Source organism: Salmo trutta, chromosome 22 (genome assembly GCF_901001165.1).
Source record: "Salmo trutta chromosome 22, fSalTru1.1, whole genome shotgun sequence".
Classification (NCBI taxonomy): Eukaryota; Metazoa; Chordata; class Actinopteri; order Salmoniformes; family Salmonidae; genus Salmo; species Salmo trutta.
Window position 1 is genome coordinate 12,626,938 of NC_042978.1, and position 14,457 is coordinate 12,641,394.

The 14,457-nt window shown below is 41.5% G+C and overlaps 1 protein-coding gene across 1 annotated transcript in view; it reads right to left on the reverse strand.

Annotated features, from left to right (window-relative positions):
* Positions 1-14,457, reverse strand: part of LOC115158949 (microtubule-associated serine/threonine-protein kinase 3) — a 51,074-nt gene that overhangs the window by 18,054 nt on the left and 18,563 nt on the right. Inside the window, exons 4-6 of the mRNA XM_029708387.1 lie at positions 12,571-12,643; positions 4,015-4,093; positions 20-177 (exon numbers count right to left, since the gene is read on the reverse strand). Coding sequence (XP_029564247.1) covers positions 20-177; positions 4,015-4,093; positions 12,571-12,643 — 310 coding nt within the window. The remainder of the gene's footprint in view (positions 1-19; positions 178-4,014; positions 4,094-12,570; positions 12,644-14,457) is intronic.

Here is a 14,457-nt window from a genome sequence, read left to right on the forward strand (position 1 = left end):
AGGGTTAACGGACGGCTACCTGAGGCTGCGGGAGCGAGGACGCATGAACGGCGAGGGTCGCACTTCCTCGTCGGTCACGCTCTCTGAGCTGCGGAAGTGCTTGAACAGGAAGTGGAGCTCGTCTTGAGTTGGCTGGTAGGGGAGCTGGTGCAGGCGCTCCTGGGAAGAGGAGGAGGACTGGAGGAAAATTAGTACTTTTAACATTCAAACGCCAACACTTTATCCTGAAGGATGGAGGATCGGTATCATAATTAGGTTATTTTTTGTTGCTTTTGAGGCTGAGTACATTATTTTCCTGATTAGTTTTATGAGATGAAAGGCACACTCTGGCAGCTCCTGGCAATCTGTCAGATGTTTTGCCCCATGGGTCCTGAATAGCAGTAGATCATGGTGACTTGGCCTGCTGCATCTGTGATGCCCCTTTTCTGCCTGCTCATACAGAGGTCACTGAGGATCACTGAAAGGCCTATTGTCCCAGTCTGACCTTGCCGCATATGCCGACCTTTCCCTTATAAAACTACTCATAAATGGAAGAACACATGGCCTGTTCTCATCTTAGACCCTCATCTAATTTTTGCACCACCACCCTTCTCCTTCAGAATGGAGACCTTTGATTTTCTATTTTTTTTTCAACCTAATTCAGCCTTGAGACAATTTTTTTCTTGAGCGGATGGTCAGGGGGCCGGAACATAATTACAAATAATCTGAAGACTGCAAATTGACCGCAATAAGTCCAAACATACAGTGCACTCGGAAAGTATTCAGACCCCTTGACTTTTTCCCGCTTTTTGTTACGCTACAACATTATTCTAAAATGGATTAAAATGTTTTTTTAACTCATCAATCTACACACAATACTGCATAATGACAAAGCAAAAACAGGTTTTTAGAAATGTTTGCTAATTTATTACAAATAAAAAACGTAAATAACACATTTACATAAGTATTCAGACCCTTTACTCAGTACTTTGTTGAAGCACCTTTGGCAGCGATTACAGCCTCGAGTCTTCTTGGTTATGACATTACAATCTTGGCACACCTGTATTTGGGGAGTTTCTCCCATTCTTCTCAGCAGATCCTCTTAAGCTCTGTCAGGTTGGATGGGGAGCGTCGCTGCACAGCTATTTTCAGGTCTCTCCAGAGATGTTCGAGGTCCTGAGCGCTCTGGAGCAGGTTTTCATCAAGGATCTCTCTCTACTTTGCTCTGTTCATCTTTCCCTCGATTCTGACTAGTCTCCCAGTCCCTGCAGCTGAAAAACATCCCCACAGCATGATGCTGTAACCAACATGCTTCAACGTAGGAATGGTGCCAGGTTTCCTCCAGACATGACGCTTGGCATTCAGGCCAAAGAGTTCAATCTTGGTTTCATCAAACCAGAGAAAATTGTTTCTCATGGTCTGAGAGTCCTTTAAGTGTCTTTTGGCAAATTCCAAGCAGGCTTTCGTGCTTTTTACTGAGGAGTGGCTTCTGTCTGGAATAAAGGCCTGTCTGGTGGAGTGCTGCAGAGATGGTTGTCCTTCTGGAAGGTTCTCCCATCTTCCCAGAGAAACTCTGGAGCTCTGTCAGTGTGAGCATTGTGTTCTTGGTCACCTCCCTGACCAAGGCCCTTCTCCCCCGATTGCTCAGTTTCTTCCATTTAAGAATAATGGAGGCCACTGTGTTCTTGGCGACCATCAATGCTGCAGAAATGTGTTGGTACCCTTCCCCAGATCTGTGCCTCGACACAATCCTTTCTCTGAGCTCTAAGGACAATTCCTTCAACCTCATGGCTTGGTTTTTGCTCTGACATGCAATGTCAACTGTGGGACCTTATATAGACAGGTGTGTGCCTTTCCAAATCATGTCCAATCAATTGAATTTACCACAGGTGTACTCCAATCAAGTTGTAGAAACATCTCAAGGATGCTCAATAGAAACAGGATGTATTCAGACCCATAGCAAAGGATCTGAATACATACACAAATAAGGTATTTCTGTTTTTTATTTTTAATAAAAACCTGTTTTTGCTTTGTCATTATAGGGTATTGTGTGAAGATTGATGTGGATGTATATATTTTTAAATCTATTTTAGAATAAGGCTGTAACATAACAAAATGTGGAAAAAGGGAAGTGGTCGGAACACTTTCCCGAATGCACTGTATATAATACCTGACTAAAACAATCATTTTAAACCTTGCTGACATTTGTATACGATATGTCTCTCAATTATGCGTGGGAATAATTTGGAACAGATTTCCAAAATGTAAATCACTTGGAGCTGATTTTCTGGTGTTTTCAGTCGTATTTAAAAAAATAAAATCGCACGCGGGCCGAATTAGGCTGCCAGTTTGTGAACCCTGTCCTACTGTCTCACGCAGCACGTATAGAGTCAAAAGGTACCAAGTTTATCCTCACTAGGGTAGGGGGCACTATTTTCACCTCCGGATAAAAAGTGTGCCCAAAGTAAACTGCCTGCTACTCAGGCCCAGAAGCTAGGATATGCATATAATTGGTAGATTTGGATAGAAAACACTCTAAAGTTTCCAAAACTGTTAAAATAATGTATGTGAGTATAATAGAACTGATATGGCAGGCGAAAACCTGAGGAAAATCCATCCAGGAAGTGCCATTATTTTTTAAATGGCTGTTTTTCCAATGAAAGCCTATCCACCATTTAAAGGGATAGGACCCAGATTCCGTTTCCTATGGCTTCCACTAGTTGTGAACAGTCTTTAGACATTGTTTCAGGCTTTTATTCTGAAAAATTAGGGCGAATGACCACTTTGAGTGAGTGGATAGTGGGATGTCCCCAGAGCTGTTTTCTGCGCCCGACCGAGAGTGCGCCTTCCTTGTTTTTCTTTTATATTGACGACACTATTGTCCGGTTGAAATTTTATCGATTATTTAGGCTAAAAACAACCTGAGGATTGATTATAAACATCGTTTGACATGTTTCTACGAACTTTACCGGTACTATTTGGAATTTTCGTCAGCCTGTTGTGACTGCTTTTGAGCCATTGGATTACTGAACAAAACGCGCCAACAAAACGGAGGTTTTTGGATATAAAGAGGGAATTTATCGAACAAAACGAACATTTATTGTGTAACTGGGAGTCTTGTGAGTGCAACCATACGAAGATCAAAGGTAAGTGATTCATTTTATTGCTATTCCTGACTTTCATGACTAATCTACTTGGCTGGTATGTAATGTTTTGTGTGCTGGGCGCTGTCCTCAGATAATCGCATGGTATGCTTTCGCCGTAAAGCCTTTTTGAAATCTGACACCGCGGTTGAATTAACAAGAAGTTCATCTTTAAGCCGATGTATAACACTTGTATGTTTTATGAATTTTTATTATGAGTATTTCTGTTTTTTAATTTGGCGCTCTGCAATTTCACCGGATGTTGGCCAGGTGGGATGGTAGCGTCCCACACCCCTAGAGATGTTATCTGTCTGTCAGAAACGTAGATGCTGGTGGATTTGTGAGCATGAGAGTTTGTATTAGGTTTGTTGGGGCGTATGGGGAGCAGAGGCCTTAACTCTCACCTGTCGCTATAAAGCCCCCACAGTTTTATTCTCTCATAGAATATTTGATGTTCACATCTTATTCTGTTAATTCTGTTCATGCTTAACCATGAACAATATCCGCAGGGTAAGTAAAAGATAAGATGAGGGCATTTAAGTGCGCACCCCTTCGGCACAGGAGCACTGATAACGCTCTTCGAAGCATCAAATCCTATTACGAGCACAAATACAGAACATTAGCTCATCACGTCACACTCGAATACATTCATGTACTATGGGCCCATTATCACTAGACCGCAGGCTAGGAGCCAAACATAAATGACTCATTCAGACACATGATGATTCAAGACGGGATTTGGCCCGTTTGATCACATGGTCACAGTGTTGTCTCTTTCAGCCACAGACGCATTTCTTATCCTATTCAGATCTTGTTGAATGGTTTACATGGTGTTGTGAAACTGCAGTTTGATATGGACCCTGTGGGAGCTGGGTGAGGGTTAGAGACTTACAGAGACTGTGGAACTGGGCGGGTTGCTTCCATAGCCGGAGGAGGGGAGGGACGCCAATGACCATCTTCTGCCTTCCGCTCTGGAGAAAAACAGACATTGTTATGTTACCTTGCACATTTGCATATCATATCAACTGCCGTATAACACGTTACGTCTTCCCCGCACTACACTGAAAGCCTTGTGTCTTGCTATTACTCTGTTCTTCGTGATGTAATATGCATTCGGGGATTGTGTAATTACTATGCACTTACAATGTACAGTCAGGTCCATAATTAATGGCATCCTTGATAAAGATGAGCAACCAAGACTGTATCAAATAAATAATACTAATACTGAGCTATACTGTATGCTCAAAAATGTGAGAAATTATATTATTTTATACTAATACAATTGCTCCGAGGAATAGATTGTTTAACAAGTAATCAAACAAATCTAAAGATAGGGGTCAAAATTATTGGCGCCCATGTTTTCAAGACTCCAGCACCCTCCCTTTGCGAGGATAACAACACTGAGCCTTCTTCTAAAATGTTTTATGAGATTTGAGAACACGTTGGGAGAGATCTTAGACCATTCCTCCATACAGAATCTTTCCAGATCCTTGATATCCTTTGTCTGTTCTTATGGACTGCCTTCTAATTCAAACCACAGGTTTTCAATGGGGTTCAACTCCGGTGACTGAGATGGCCCTTGCAAAATGTTGATTTTGTGGTCAATTAACCATTTCTTTGTACTTGGGGTTATTGTCTTGCTGGAAGAGCCACTTGCTGCCAACTGTCACCCTCCTGGCAGAGGCAACCAGGTTTTTGTCTAAAATGTCCTGGTACTTGGTAAAGTTCATGGTGCCGTTTCTAAAGTCCCCTGTATCGAGGACCTGTGTGGTTCTGGTACTGGTTCCGACTGACATTTTCACTTATAAATTGATCTGGGGACACCGTATATCGAAATGGCTTGCATTGAGCGGTAGCCCTGGTTCTCACGGACTCATGAGTCTATCTCTTCCGCCTGTGTAGGATGTGAAATCTGACAGCACTTCAAGCTGGGATTTCCCTCCTACCATTTCATTTCATCAATCAACTCCCGGCTGAACCCTACGTCACAGCCACTGACAAAGCACACGCCTGGAACCTTACATCGTAGCCAGCAGGAGAGTGGTTTCGTCGCTCGAACACATTCAGAGATCGATTTCTAGCCAACTTTATCAAAGTAATCTAAAATAGATTTTAAACAAAAAACACTTCCTGCATATGGTTCTGTTTTTCCAACCCCAAACCCACCACTGGTGTGTGTGGCCAAAGAGCTCTATTTTCATGTCATATGACCATAGCACCGGTTCCAATCCAAATGGCAATGCAGTTTCTCTCTGATGTTATGGCTATTTTGCTTTCACTGGTCCTGTGGCCAGTAAACGGCATCATTGACCTTAATAGCTCAATATAGCTGCAATATGGCTACAATAATAGCTGCAATATAGCTTAGTGTTTATATTTTACGCAAGGTATTTTTTGCTGTTCTTTATCAAGGGTGCAAATAGTTACGGACCTGACAGTATCTGGGCTGATGAAGGACAAGGGGATTTGATCTTTTCAGAAAAAGTGGTAACCAAATAGAGGCAAGGCAGGAGAAAGGCATGAAGGACAACAGGATAAGAGAAAAACCTACCTGTCAGCGCGAGCCATGTGGCTGAGGTCACGACAGCAGGAGAAGCAAGAGAGAGATTACAGGGGAACATTTTAACCTGTTACAGGTTAAGTTTGCATCTTTCTACAGTCTCATGCTTAGATTGAACATGACTGCGATAGTGAGCCACTGACCTGTGACATTTCATTTGACGAATGAAGTCTGACACAATTGGCTAATGTGTCAGCCTTCATTTGTCTAGCATGGGGAGTACAGGTTCAACATGAATTCAAAGAGCAAAAAAAAAATGCTGTAGCACTTATTTGCTCTTTCTAAAAACCAGGGATACGGGCAACGGAAATGATCAGGGGGCTGAAATTATAAAGGGTCTTATCATTTCAGTGCAGTTCTTTTTCAGCCCATATCAAATTTCCAGAGACATTGTGTAAAACCATATATTTTCCTATCAAATCTGGGTTTAAGAAAAATTGGTTATGCCCATTTCTCTACATGTTGCATAACCAATAATGAGTTGCCATCAGGAATCAAAGCCAGGGTTGTGAATAAAGGTATGTTGAGTAACTGCGAACACACAGCTGGCCAAATGTGGTTTTAAAGCGGATCAAAATTAAAGCCTCCTAAAAACAAATTGTTCCAGCTTAAAGGATTCAGCAGCTCCTAGTTGAACGTTCTGACTTTTCCAGCCCGAAAACAGTTTCCTGATGGCAACAGTTGTCGACAGTCTTCAACATTGGGTACATCTTCTTAATGAGAAAACATTGGAATAAGAATGATTTGGTATAAATCCACATCCCATTATTGGTTCCTTCAATGTCTTGATTTCTGTGTGGAAACATGTCTGGATGTTTAAAAAATGTCTGATGTTTGCGGGTATCTGTTCGTATATGAAGTTCTCTTGTTTTTATGTTCACCTGCCCGGGGACTGCAACACATATTTTCTCACGTATACTGAGACTAAAGTTTTTGTTGTGCATTGTCACCGCTCAAATAAACGTAACAAATAAACATATTTTATAAATACAAAAAAACTACTTTATATTGAAATATCCTTTCTCACACACACACACACACACACACACACACACACACACACACACCTCATCTGAGTAAGGAAGAAGCTAACCTAGCAGGAAGGATGTGATCTCCACTATGACTCAACCAACCATCCAACCACAGCCTCCAGCTCTCTGCTTTATTACCAGTGCCTTCAGAAAGTATTCACACCCCTTGATTAAATTTAGATTTTGTGTCACTGGCCTGGTATTATGTTTTGAGACATTTCTACACATTATTTAAAAATGAAAAGCTGAAATGTCTTGAGACAATAAGTATTCAACCCCTTTGTTATGGCAAGCCTAAATAAGGTCAGGAGTAAAAATGTGATAAACAAGTCACATAATAAGTTGCATGGACTCACTCTGTGTGCAATTATAGTGTTTAACATGATTTATGAATGACTACCTCATCTCTGTGCACCACACATACAATTATCTGTAAGGTCCCTCAGTCGAGCAGTGAATTTTAAACACAGATTCAACCACAAAGACCAGGGAGGTTTTCCAATGCCTCGCAAAGAAGGGCACCTATTGGTAGATGGGTAAAAAAAAATAAAAAATACATACATACATTGAATATCCCTTTGAGCATGGTGAAGTTATTCATTAAACTTTGGATGGTGTATCAATACACCTAGTCACTACAAAGATATAGGTTTCCTTCCTAACTCAGTTGCCAGAGAGGAAGGGACTCTAACGGCTATGATAGGAGAAAACTGAGGATGGATCAACAACACTGTAGTTACTCCACAATATTAACCTAATTGACAGAGGGAAAAGAAGGAAGCCTGTAAAGAATAAAAAATATTCCAAAACATGCATCCCGTTTGTACCACTCTCCATATTTACAAGTATAGTGGTGGCTGCATCATGTTATGGGTATGCTTGTAATCGTTAAAGACTGGGGAGTTTTTTGGCATAAAAAAGGGCCTTAGATAGTGGAGGAAAATAGCCCTTAGAATTCAGACGAACACACAAATAAACATCCAGTGAGCTTAAGTATAACCAGGTCCACATACTAGGGTTGAATATTTTCCCGGTGTCATTCAAAAGCATTATAAAGCATATACAGTGCCTTCAGACCCCTTGACTTCTTCCACATTTTGTAACGTTACAGCCTTATTCTAAAATTGATTTTTTTTTAAATGTCCTCAGCAATCTACACACATCACCCCATAAAGACAAAGCGAAAACAGGTTTTTATTTACATAAGTATTCAGACACTTTGCTATGACACTCAAAATTGAGCTCAGGTGCATCCTGTTTCCATTGATCATCTTTGAGCTATTTCTCCAACATCATTGGAGTCCACCTATAGTAAATTGAATTGATTGGACATAATATGGAAAGGCACACACCTGTCTATATAAGGTCCCACAGTTGACAGGGCATGACAGAGCAAAAACCAAGCCATGAGGTAGAAGGTATTGTCGGTAGAGCTCTGAGACAGGATTGTGCCCAGGCACAGATCTGGAGAAGGGTACCAAAAAATGTCTACAGCATTGAAGTTCCCCAAGAACACAGTGGCCTCCATCGTTCTTAAATGGAAGAAGTTTGGAACCACCAAAACTCTTTCTTGAGCTGTTAGCCCAGCCAACCTGAGCAATCGGGGGAGAAGGGCCTTGGTCAGGGAGGTGACCAAGAACTCGATGGTCACTCTGACAGAGCTCCAGAGTTCCTCTGTGGAGATGGAAGAACCTTCCAAAAGGACAAGCATCTCTGCAGCACTCCACCAATCAGGCCTTTATGGTAGAGTGACTAGACGGAAGCCACTCACCAGTAAAAGGCACATGACAGCCCGCTTGCAGTTTGTCAAAAGGCACCTAAAGACTGTAAGACCATGAGAAACAAGATTCTCTGGTCAGATGAAACAAACATTGAGAGGATCTCCAGAGAAGAATGGGAGAAACTCCCCAAATACAGGTGTGCTAAACTTGTAGCGTCATACCCAAGAAGACTCGAGGCTGTAATCGCTGCCAAAGGTGCTTCAACAAAGTACTGAGTAAAGGGTCTGAACAATTATGAAAATGTGATATTTCAGGGGGTTTTTGTAATAAATTAGCAAACATTTCTAAAAACCTGTTTCTGCTTTGTCATTATTGGGTAATGTGTGTAGATTGAAGAGGGGGAAAAAACAATTTAATCAATTTTAGAATAAGGCTGTGACACATTGTGGAAAAAGTCAAGGGGTCTGAATACTTTCCAAATGCACTGTATGTCTGGATTTGATCAGCATGAATATTCAAGCCTGATGCTACCTGAGCCTGATGAGCCATATATTAAATACATTTTATGAGCCCATAGATGTAGCTAGCTATATGCTCTCTTGGGTAAATAAATGTAACTAGCTGCAGCAGGCTAATCTTTTTGAGTGTGAACTGTATTACTGTACTGTATTATATGGACTGGAATTACGCACATTGTTCAAACCATGATAAAGCTGAAAGAACATGCGATTCTGGTGCACCAGAAAGTATATGCTAGAGAAATTGATTACAATTGTGAAATATAATAGGGCATATTTGTATAATCAGTAGGCTGACGAATATAAACCTTTCATATTTCCCCTAATGTTATTGGCCTATCTCCTCTTTCTCTCTCTATTGTTGCTTCATTCCTTCCTCACTTTCAACAGTTTTATTGTCCTTATCTTCATCATTCTAATGACATGCTTGAATAATATAGGACTAGAATTAAACGCAGACGGCTTTCACCTCTCTTCACGAAGATTGAATGGTTATGGGTCTGAATAAATAACTGCTATAGCCTACCGCCATCGCGTGTACGCTCTTCTTTCAAACTACCCGTGAGTTCTGTTGGCTGCTGTATTTAACGTTCCGCAAAAAAAAGAGCTTGCGCCCCTCTTCGAATAGTCTATTGGTATAAGAAATGCTAAAAAAAAAAGAATGTCCAGCAAGCTATTCTAGTCAAGCTTTTCCTGCATGGGACTCCAAGAGCTAAGGAGTGTTTTTTAAGGAGAGGCCAGCGGAGCACAGGTGCATGCGTATTGCGCAAGAAATGGAGGCTAAAAGTCAGAAGCGTATTATGCATAAACCATTAACTAGGTAAATATAAGGCTAATACTGCATTGAATGTATTACCTGAAAGAGGTAGGCTAGGACAAATATATACACTGTATAGGGCTACAAAGAGCTGCTTCCTGTGCTTGGCCCTCCTATGTAGAACATAATAAACGGCTCTCTATCCACCAGATGTGAACCAAACTCACTAAAAGTGGCAGTAATAAAGCATCTCTTGAAAATGCCAAACCTTGACCCAGAAAATATAAAAACTAAATTGGCCTATATCGAATCTCCCATTCCTCTGAAAAATGTTTGGAAAAGCTGTTGCGCAGCAACTCACTGCATTCCTAAAGACAAACAATGTATACGAAACGCTTCAGTCTGGTTTTAAACCCCATCATAGCACTGAGACTGCACTCGTGAAGGTGGTAAATTACCTTTTAATGGCGTCAGACCAAGGCTCTGCATCTGTCCTCGTGCTCCTAGACCTTAGTGCTGCTTTTAATACCATCGATCACCACATTCTTTTGGAGAGATTGGAAACTCAAATTGGTCTACACGGACAAGTTCTGGCCTGAACAACAAATTTCGTTGTTTCTCAAGGTTCCGTTTTAGGACCACTATTGCCTTTCACTATATATTTTACCTCTTGGTGATGTCATTCGGAAACATAATGTTAACTTTCATTGCTATGCGGACGATACACAGCTGTACATTTCGATGAAACATGGTGAAGCCCCAAAATTGGAAGCCTGTGTTTCAGACATAAGGAAGTGGATGGCAGCAAATGTTTTACTTTTGAACTCGAACAAAACAGAGATGCTAATTTTAGGTCCCAATAAACAAAGAGGTCTTCTGTTGGATCTGACAATTAATCTTGATGGTTGTACCACAATTAAAACTGTGAAGGACCTCGGCGTTACTCTGGACCCTGATCTCTCTTTTGACGAACATATCAAGACTGTTTCAAGGACAGCTTTTTTCCATCTACGTAACATTGCAAAAATCTGAAACTTTCTGTCCAAAAAATATGCAGAAAAATTAATCCATGCTTTTGTCACTTCTAGATTAGACTGCAAATCTCTACTTTCCGGCTACCCGGATAAAGCACAAAATAAACTTCAGTTCGTGCTAAACACAGCTGCTAGAATCTTGACTATAACCAAAGAATTTGTTAATCCATCATATTAATCCAGTGCTAGCCTCCCTACACTGGCTTCCTGTTAAGGCTAGGGCTGATGTCAAGGTTTTACTGCTAACCTACAAAGCATTACATGGGCTTGCTCCTACCTATCTTTCCGATTTGGTCCTGCCGTACATACCTACACGTACGCTACGGTCACAAGACGCAGGCCTCCTTATTGTCCATAGAATTTCTAAGCAAACAGCTGGAGGCAGGGCTTTCTCCTATGGAGCTCCATTTTTATGGAACGGTCTGCCTATCCATGTGAGAGACGCAAACTTGGTCTCAACCTTTAAGTCTTTATTGAAGACTCACCTCTTCAATAGGTCCTATGATTGAGTGTAGTCTGGCCCAGGAGTGTGAATGTCAACGGAAAGGCACTGGAGCGACGAACCGCCCTTGCTGTCTCCGCCTGGCCGATTTCCCTCTCTGCACTGAGGTTCTCTGCCTCTAACCCTATTATGGGGCTGAGTCACTGGCTTACTGGTGCTCTTCCATGCCGTCCCTAGGAGGGGTGCGTCACTTGAGTGGGTTGAGTCACTGATGTGATCTTCATGTCTGGTTTGGCGCCCCCTTCGAGTTTGTGCTGTGGGGGAGATCTTCGTGGGCTATACTTGGCCTTCTCTCAGGGTAGTAAGTTGGTGGTTGAAGATATCCCTCTAGTGTTGTGGGGGCTGTGCTTTGGCAAAGTGGGTGGGGTTATATCCTGCCTGGTTGGCCCTGTCCTGGGGTATCGTCGGGCAGGGCCACAGTGTCCCCCGACCCGTCCTGTCTCAGCCTCCAGTATTTAAACTGCAATAGTTTGTGTGTCGGGGGGCTTGGGTCAGTCTGCTTTATCTGGAGTATTTCTCCTGTTTTATCCGGTGTCCTGTGTGAATTTAAGTATGCTCCCTCTAATTCTCTCTCTCTTTCTCTCTCTTCACCGGACGTGCTACCTTGTCCCGGACCTGCTGTTTTCGACTCTCTCTCTACCGCACCTGCTGTCTCGACCTCTGAATGATCGGCTATGAAAAGCCAACTGACATTTACTCCTGAGGTGCTGACCTGTTGCACCCTCTACAACCACTGTGATTATTATTATTTGACCCTGCTGGTCATCTATGAACGTTTGAACATTTTGGCCATGTAATGTTATAATCTCAACCCGGCACAGCCAGAAGAGGACTGGCCACCCCTCAGAGTCTGGTTCCTCTCTAGATTTCTTCCTAGGTTCCTGCCTTTCTAGGGAGTTTTAGGCTGGACTTCTGTATAGCACTTTGTGACATCGGCTGATGTAAAAAAGGGCTTCATAAATACATTTGATTGATTGATTTCAATCTAGAACAGGATGATCTATTTTGGATGCAATGTGAATGAAGTTGATGGAGAGAGAGAAAGACTGCGAGAGAGTGGTCGCGCATGCACTGATTTAAAGCAACAATATTCGAGTGATAGGCTGTGTTAAAACTCTGCAGCTGCAATTAAAAAAAGTATAATCTTTACAAGAAAAGCATATAACTTAACAGTTAAATTTCACACCATGCTAGTCATATGAATAATTTATTATAATTTACTGGTTTCTCACAGTTATTTATTCCAGGAAAAGGGAATGGTTTTGGGCGGTAAATGTCGGTAAATGTCGGTAACAGGGTTTCCGCCATTCAACCCTACCACATACCTGCGAGCAAATGGGAAGTTGAGGGAGGCACTGGTGGACACATTTCGGGGGCTGTCTATGGGACTGCTTGCAGCTGAAAAGAAACAAGGGATGATTACCATCATTACAATTAATTAAGCTCGGATAATAACAATAGGTAATTATAGCGATTGAAACCCTATTCATATTTTCAATAAGGACGAAGCAAACTGTATGGAGGCAAGTCTCAGGTACTGTAAGTAGCTAGACTGAATAATATCTCAAATAGGTCTGGTTTATGGTGCCAAACATAGCAGCAGTTACCATCAAAGGGCATTAATGGAGAGGAGGCTATGCGCTGTTGTAAAGTATCATTTTGTTTGTCTTTGACAGTGCCTGGACCTTTGTGTACTCGAGACACAAGAGTTCATTAACATGGGAGCATTTTGCTACCAATTAATTAAACTGTAAACATAATGAATGCTTAATTGTGCCCCCTAATCAGATAAGTCTCGACATGATAGAACTTGAAAGAGAATGTCTGCACATCTCTGGCATGTAGGGCCCTTGTACAGAACTCTATTCATAGGGTGCACCTGCTTGACAACCAGAAGTGATACAGTGCCTTCAGAAAGTACTCATACCCCTTGACTTATTCCACAGCCTGAATTCAAAAGTGATTAAATAGATTTTTTTCTCACCCATCTACAGTACACACAATACCCCATAATGACAAAGTGAAAACATGCTCTTAGAAATGAAATACAGAAATCTCTCATTTACATAAATATTCACACCCCTGAGTCAATACATGTTACAGTAACCTTTGGCAGTGATTACAGCTGTGAGTCTTCCTGGGTAAGTCTCCAAGAACACACCTGGATAGTACAATATTTGCACATTATTATTTTTCAAATTCTTCAAGCTCTGGTTGTTGACCATTGCTAGACAGGCATTTTCAAGTCTCGCCATAGATTTTCAAGACGATTTAAGTCAAAACTGTAACTAGGCCACTCAGGAACATTCAATGGCATATTGGTTAGCAACTCCAGTGTATATTTGCCCTTGTGTTTAAGGTTATTGTCCTGCTGAAAGGTGAATTTGTCTTCCAATTTCTGTTGGAAAGCACACTGAACCAGGTTTTCCTCTAGGATTTTTCCAGTGCTTAGCTCTATTCCTTTTCTTTTTATCGTAAAAATCTCCCTAGTCCTTGCCGATGACAAGCATACACATAATATGATGCAGCCACCCCCATGCTTGAAAATATTACGAGTGGTACTCAGTGATGTGTTGGATTTGCCCCAAACATAACGCTTTGTATTCAGGACTCAAAGTTTATTTCTTTGCCACATTTTTTTCAGTTTTACTTTAGTGACTTATTGCAAACAGGATGCATGTTTTGGAATATTTTTTATTCTGTACAGGCTTCCTTATTTTCACTCTGTCATTTAGGTTAGTATTGTGGAGTAACTACAATGTTGTTGATCCATCCTCAGTTTTCTCCTAACACAGCCAGGAAACTCTAACTGTTTTAAAGTCACCATTGGCTTCATGGTGAAATCTCTGAGCGGTTTCCTTACCCTCCGGCAACTGAGTTAGGCAGGGCGCCTGTATCTTTGTAGTAACTGGGTGTACTGATACACCATCAAAAGTGTAATTAATAACTTCACCATGCCCATAGGGATATTCAATGTCTGCTTTTTTCCCAATAGGAATTGGAAAACCCTGGTCTTTGTGGTTGAATCTGTGTTCGTAATTCACTGCGCGGCTTAAGGACCTTACAGATTATTGTACGTGGGGTACAGAAAATCATGTTAAACACTATTACTGAACACAGAGTGAGTCCATGCAGCTTATTATGTGACTTGTTAAGAGTTTTACTCCTGAACTTAATTTAGGCTTGCCATAACAAAGGGGTTCAATACTTAT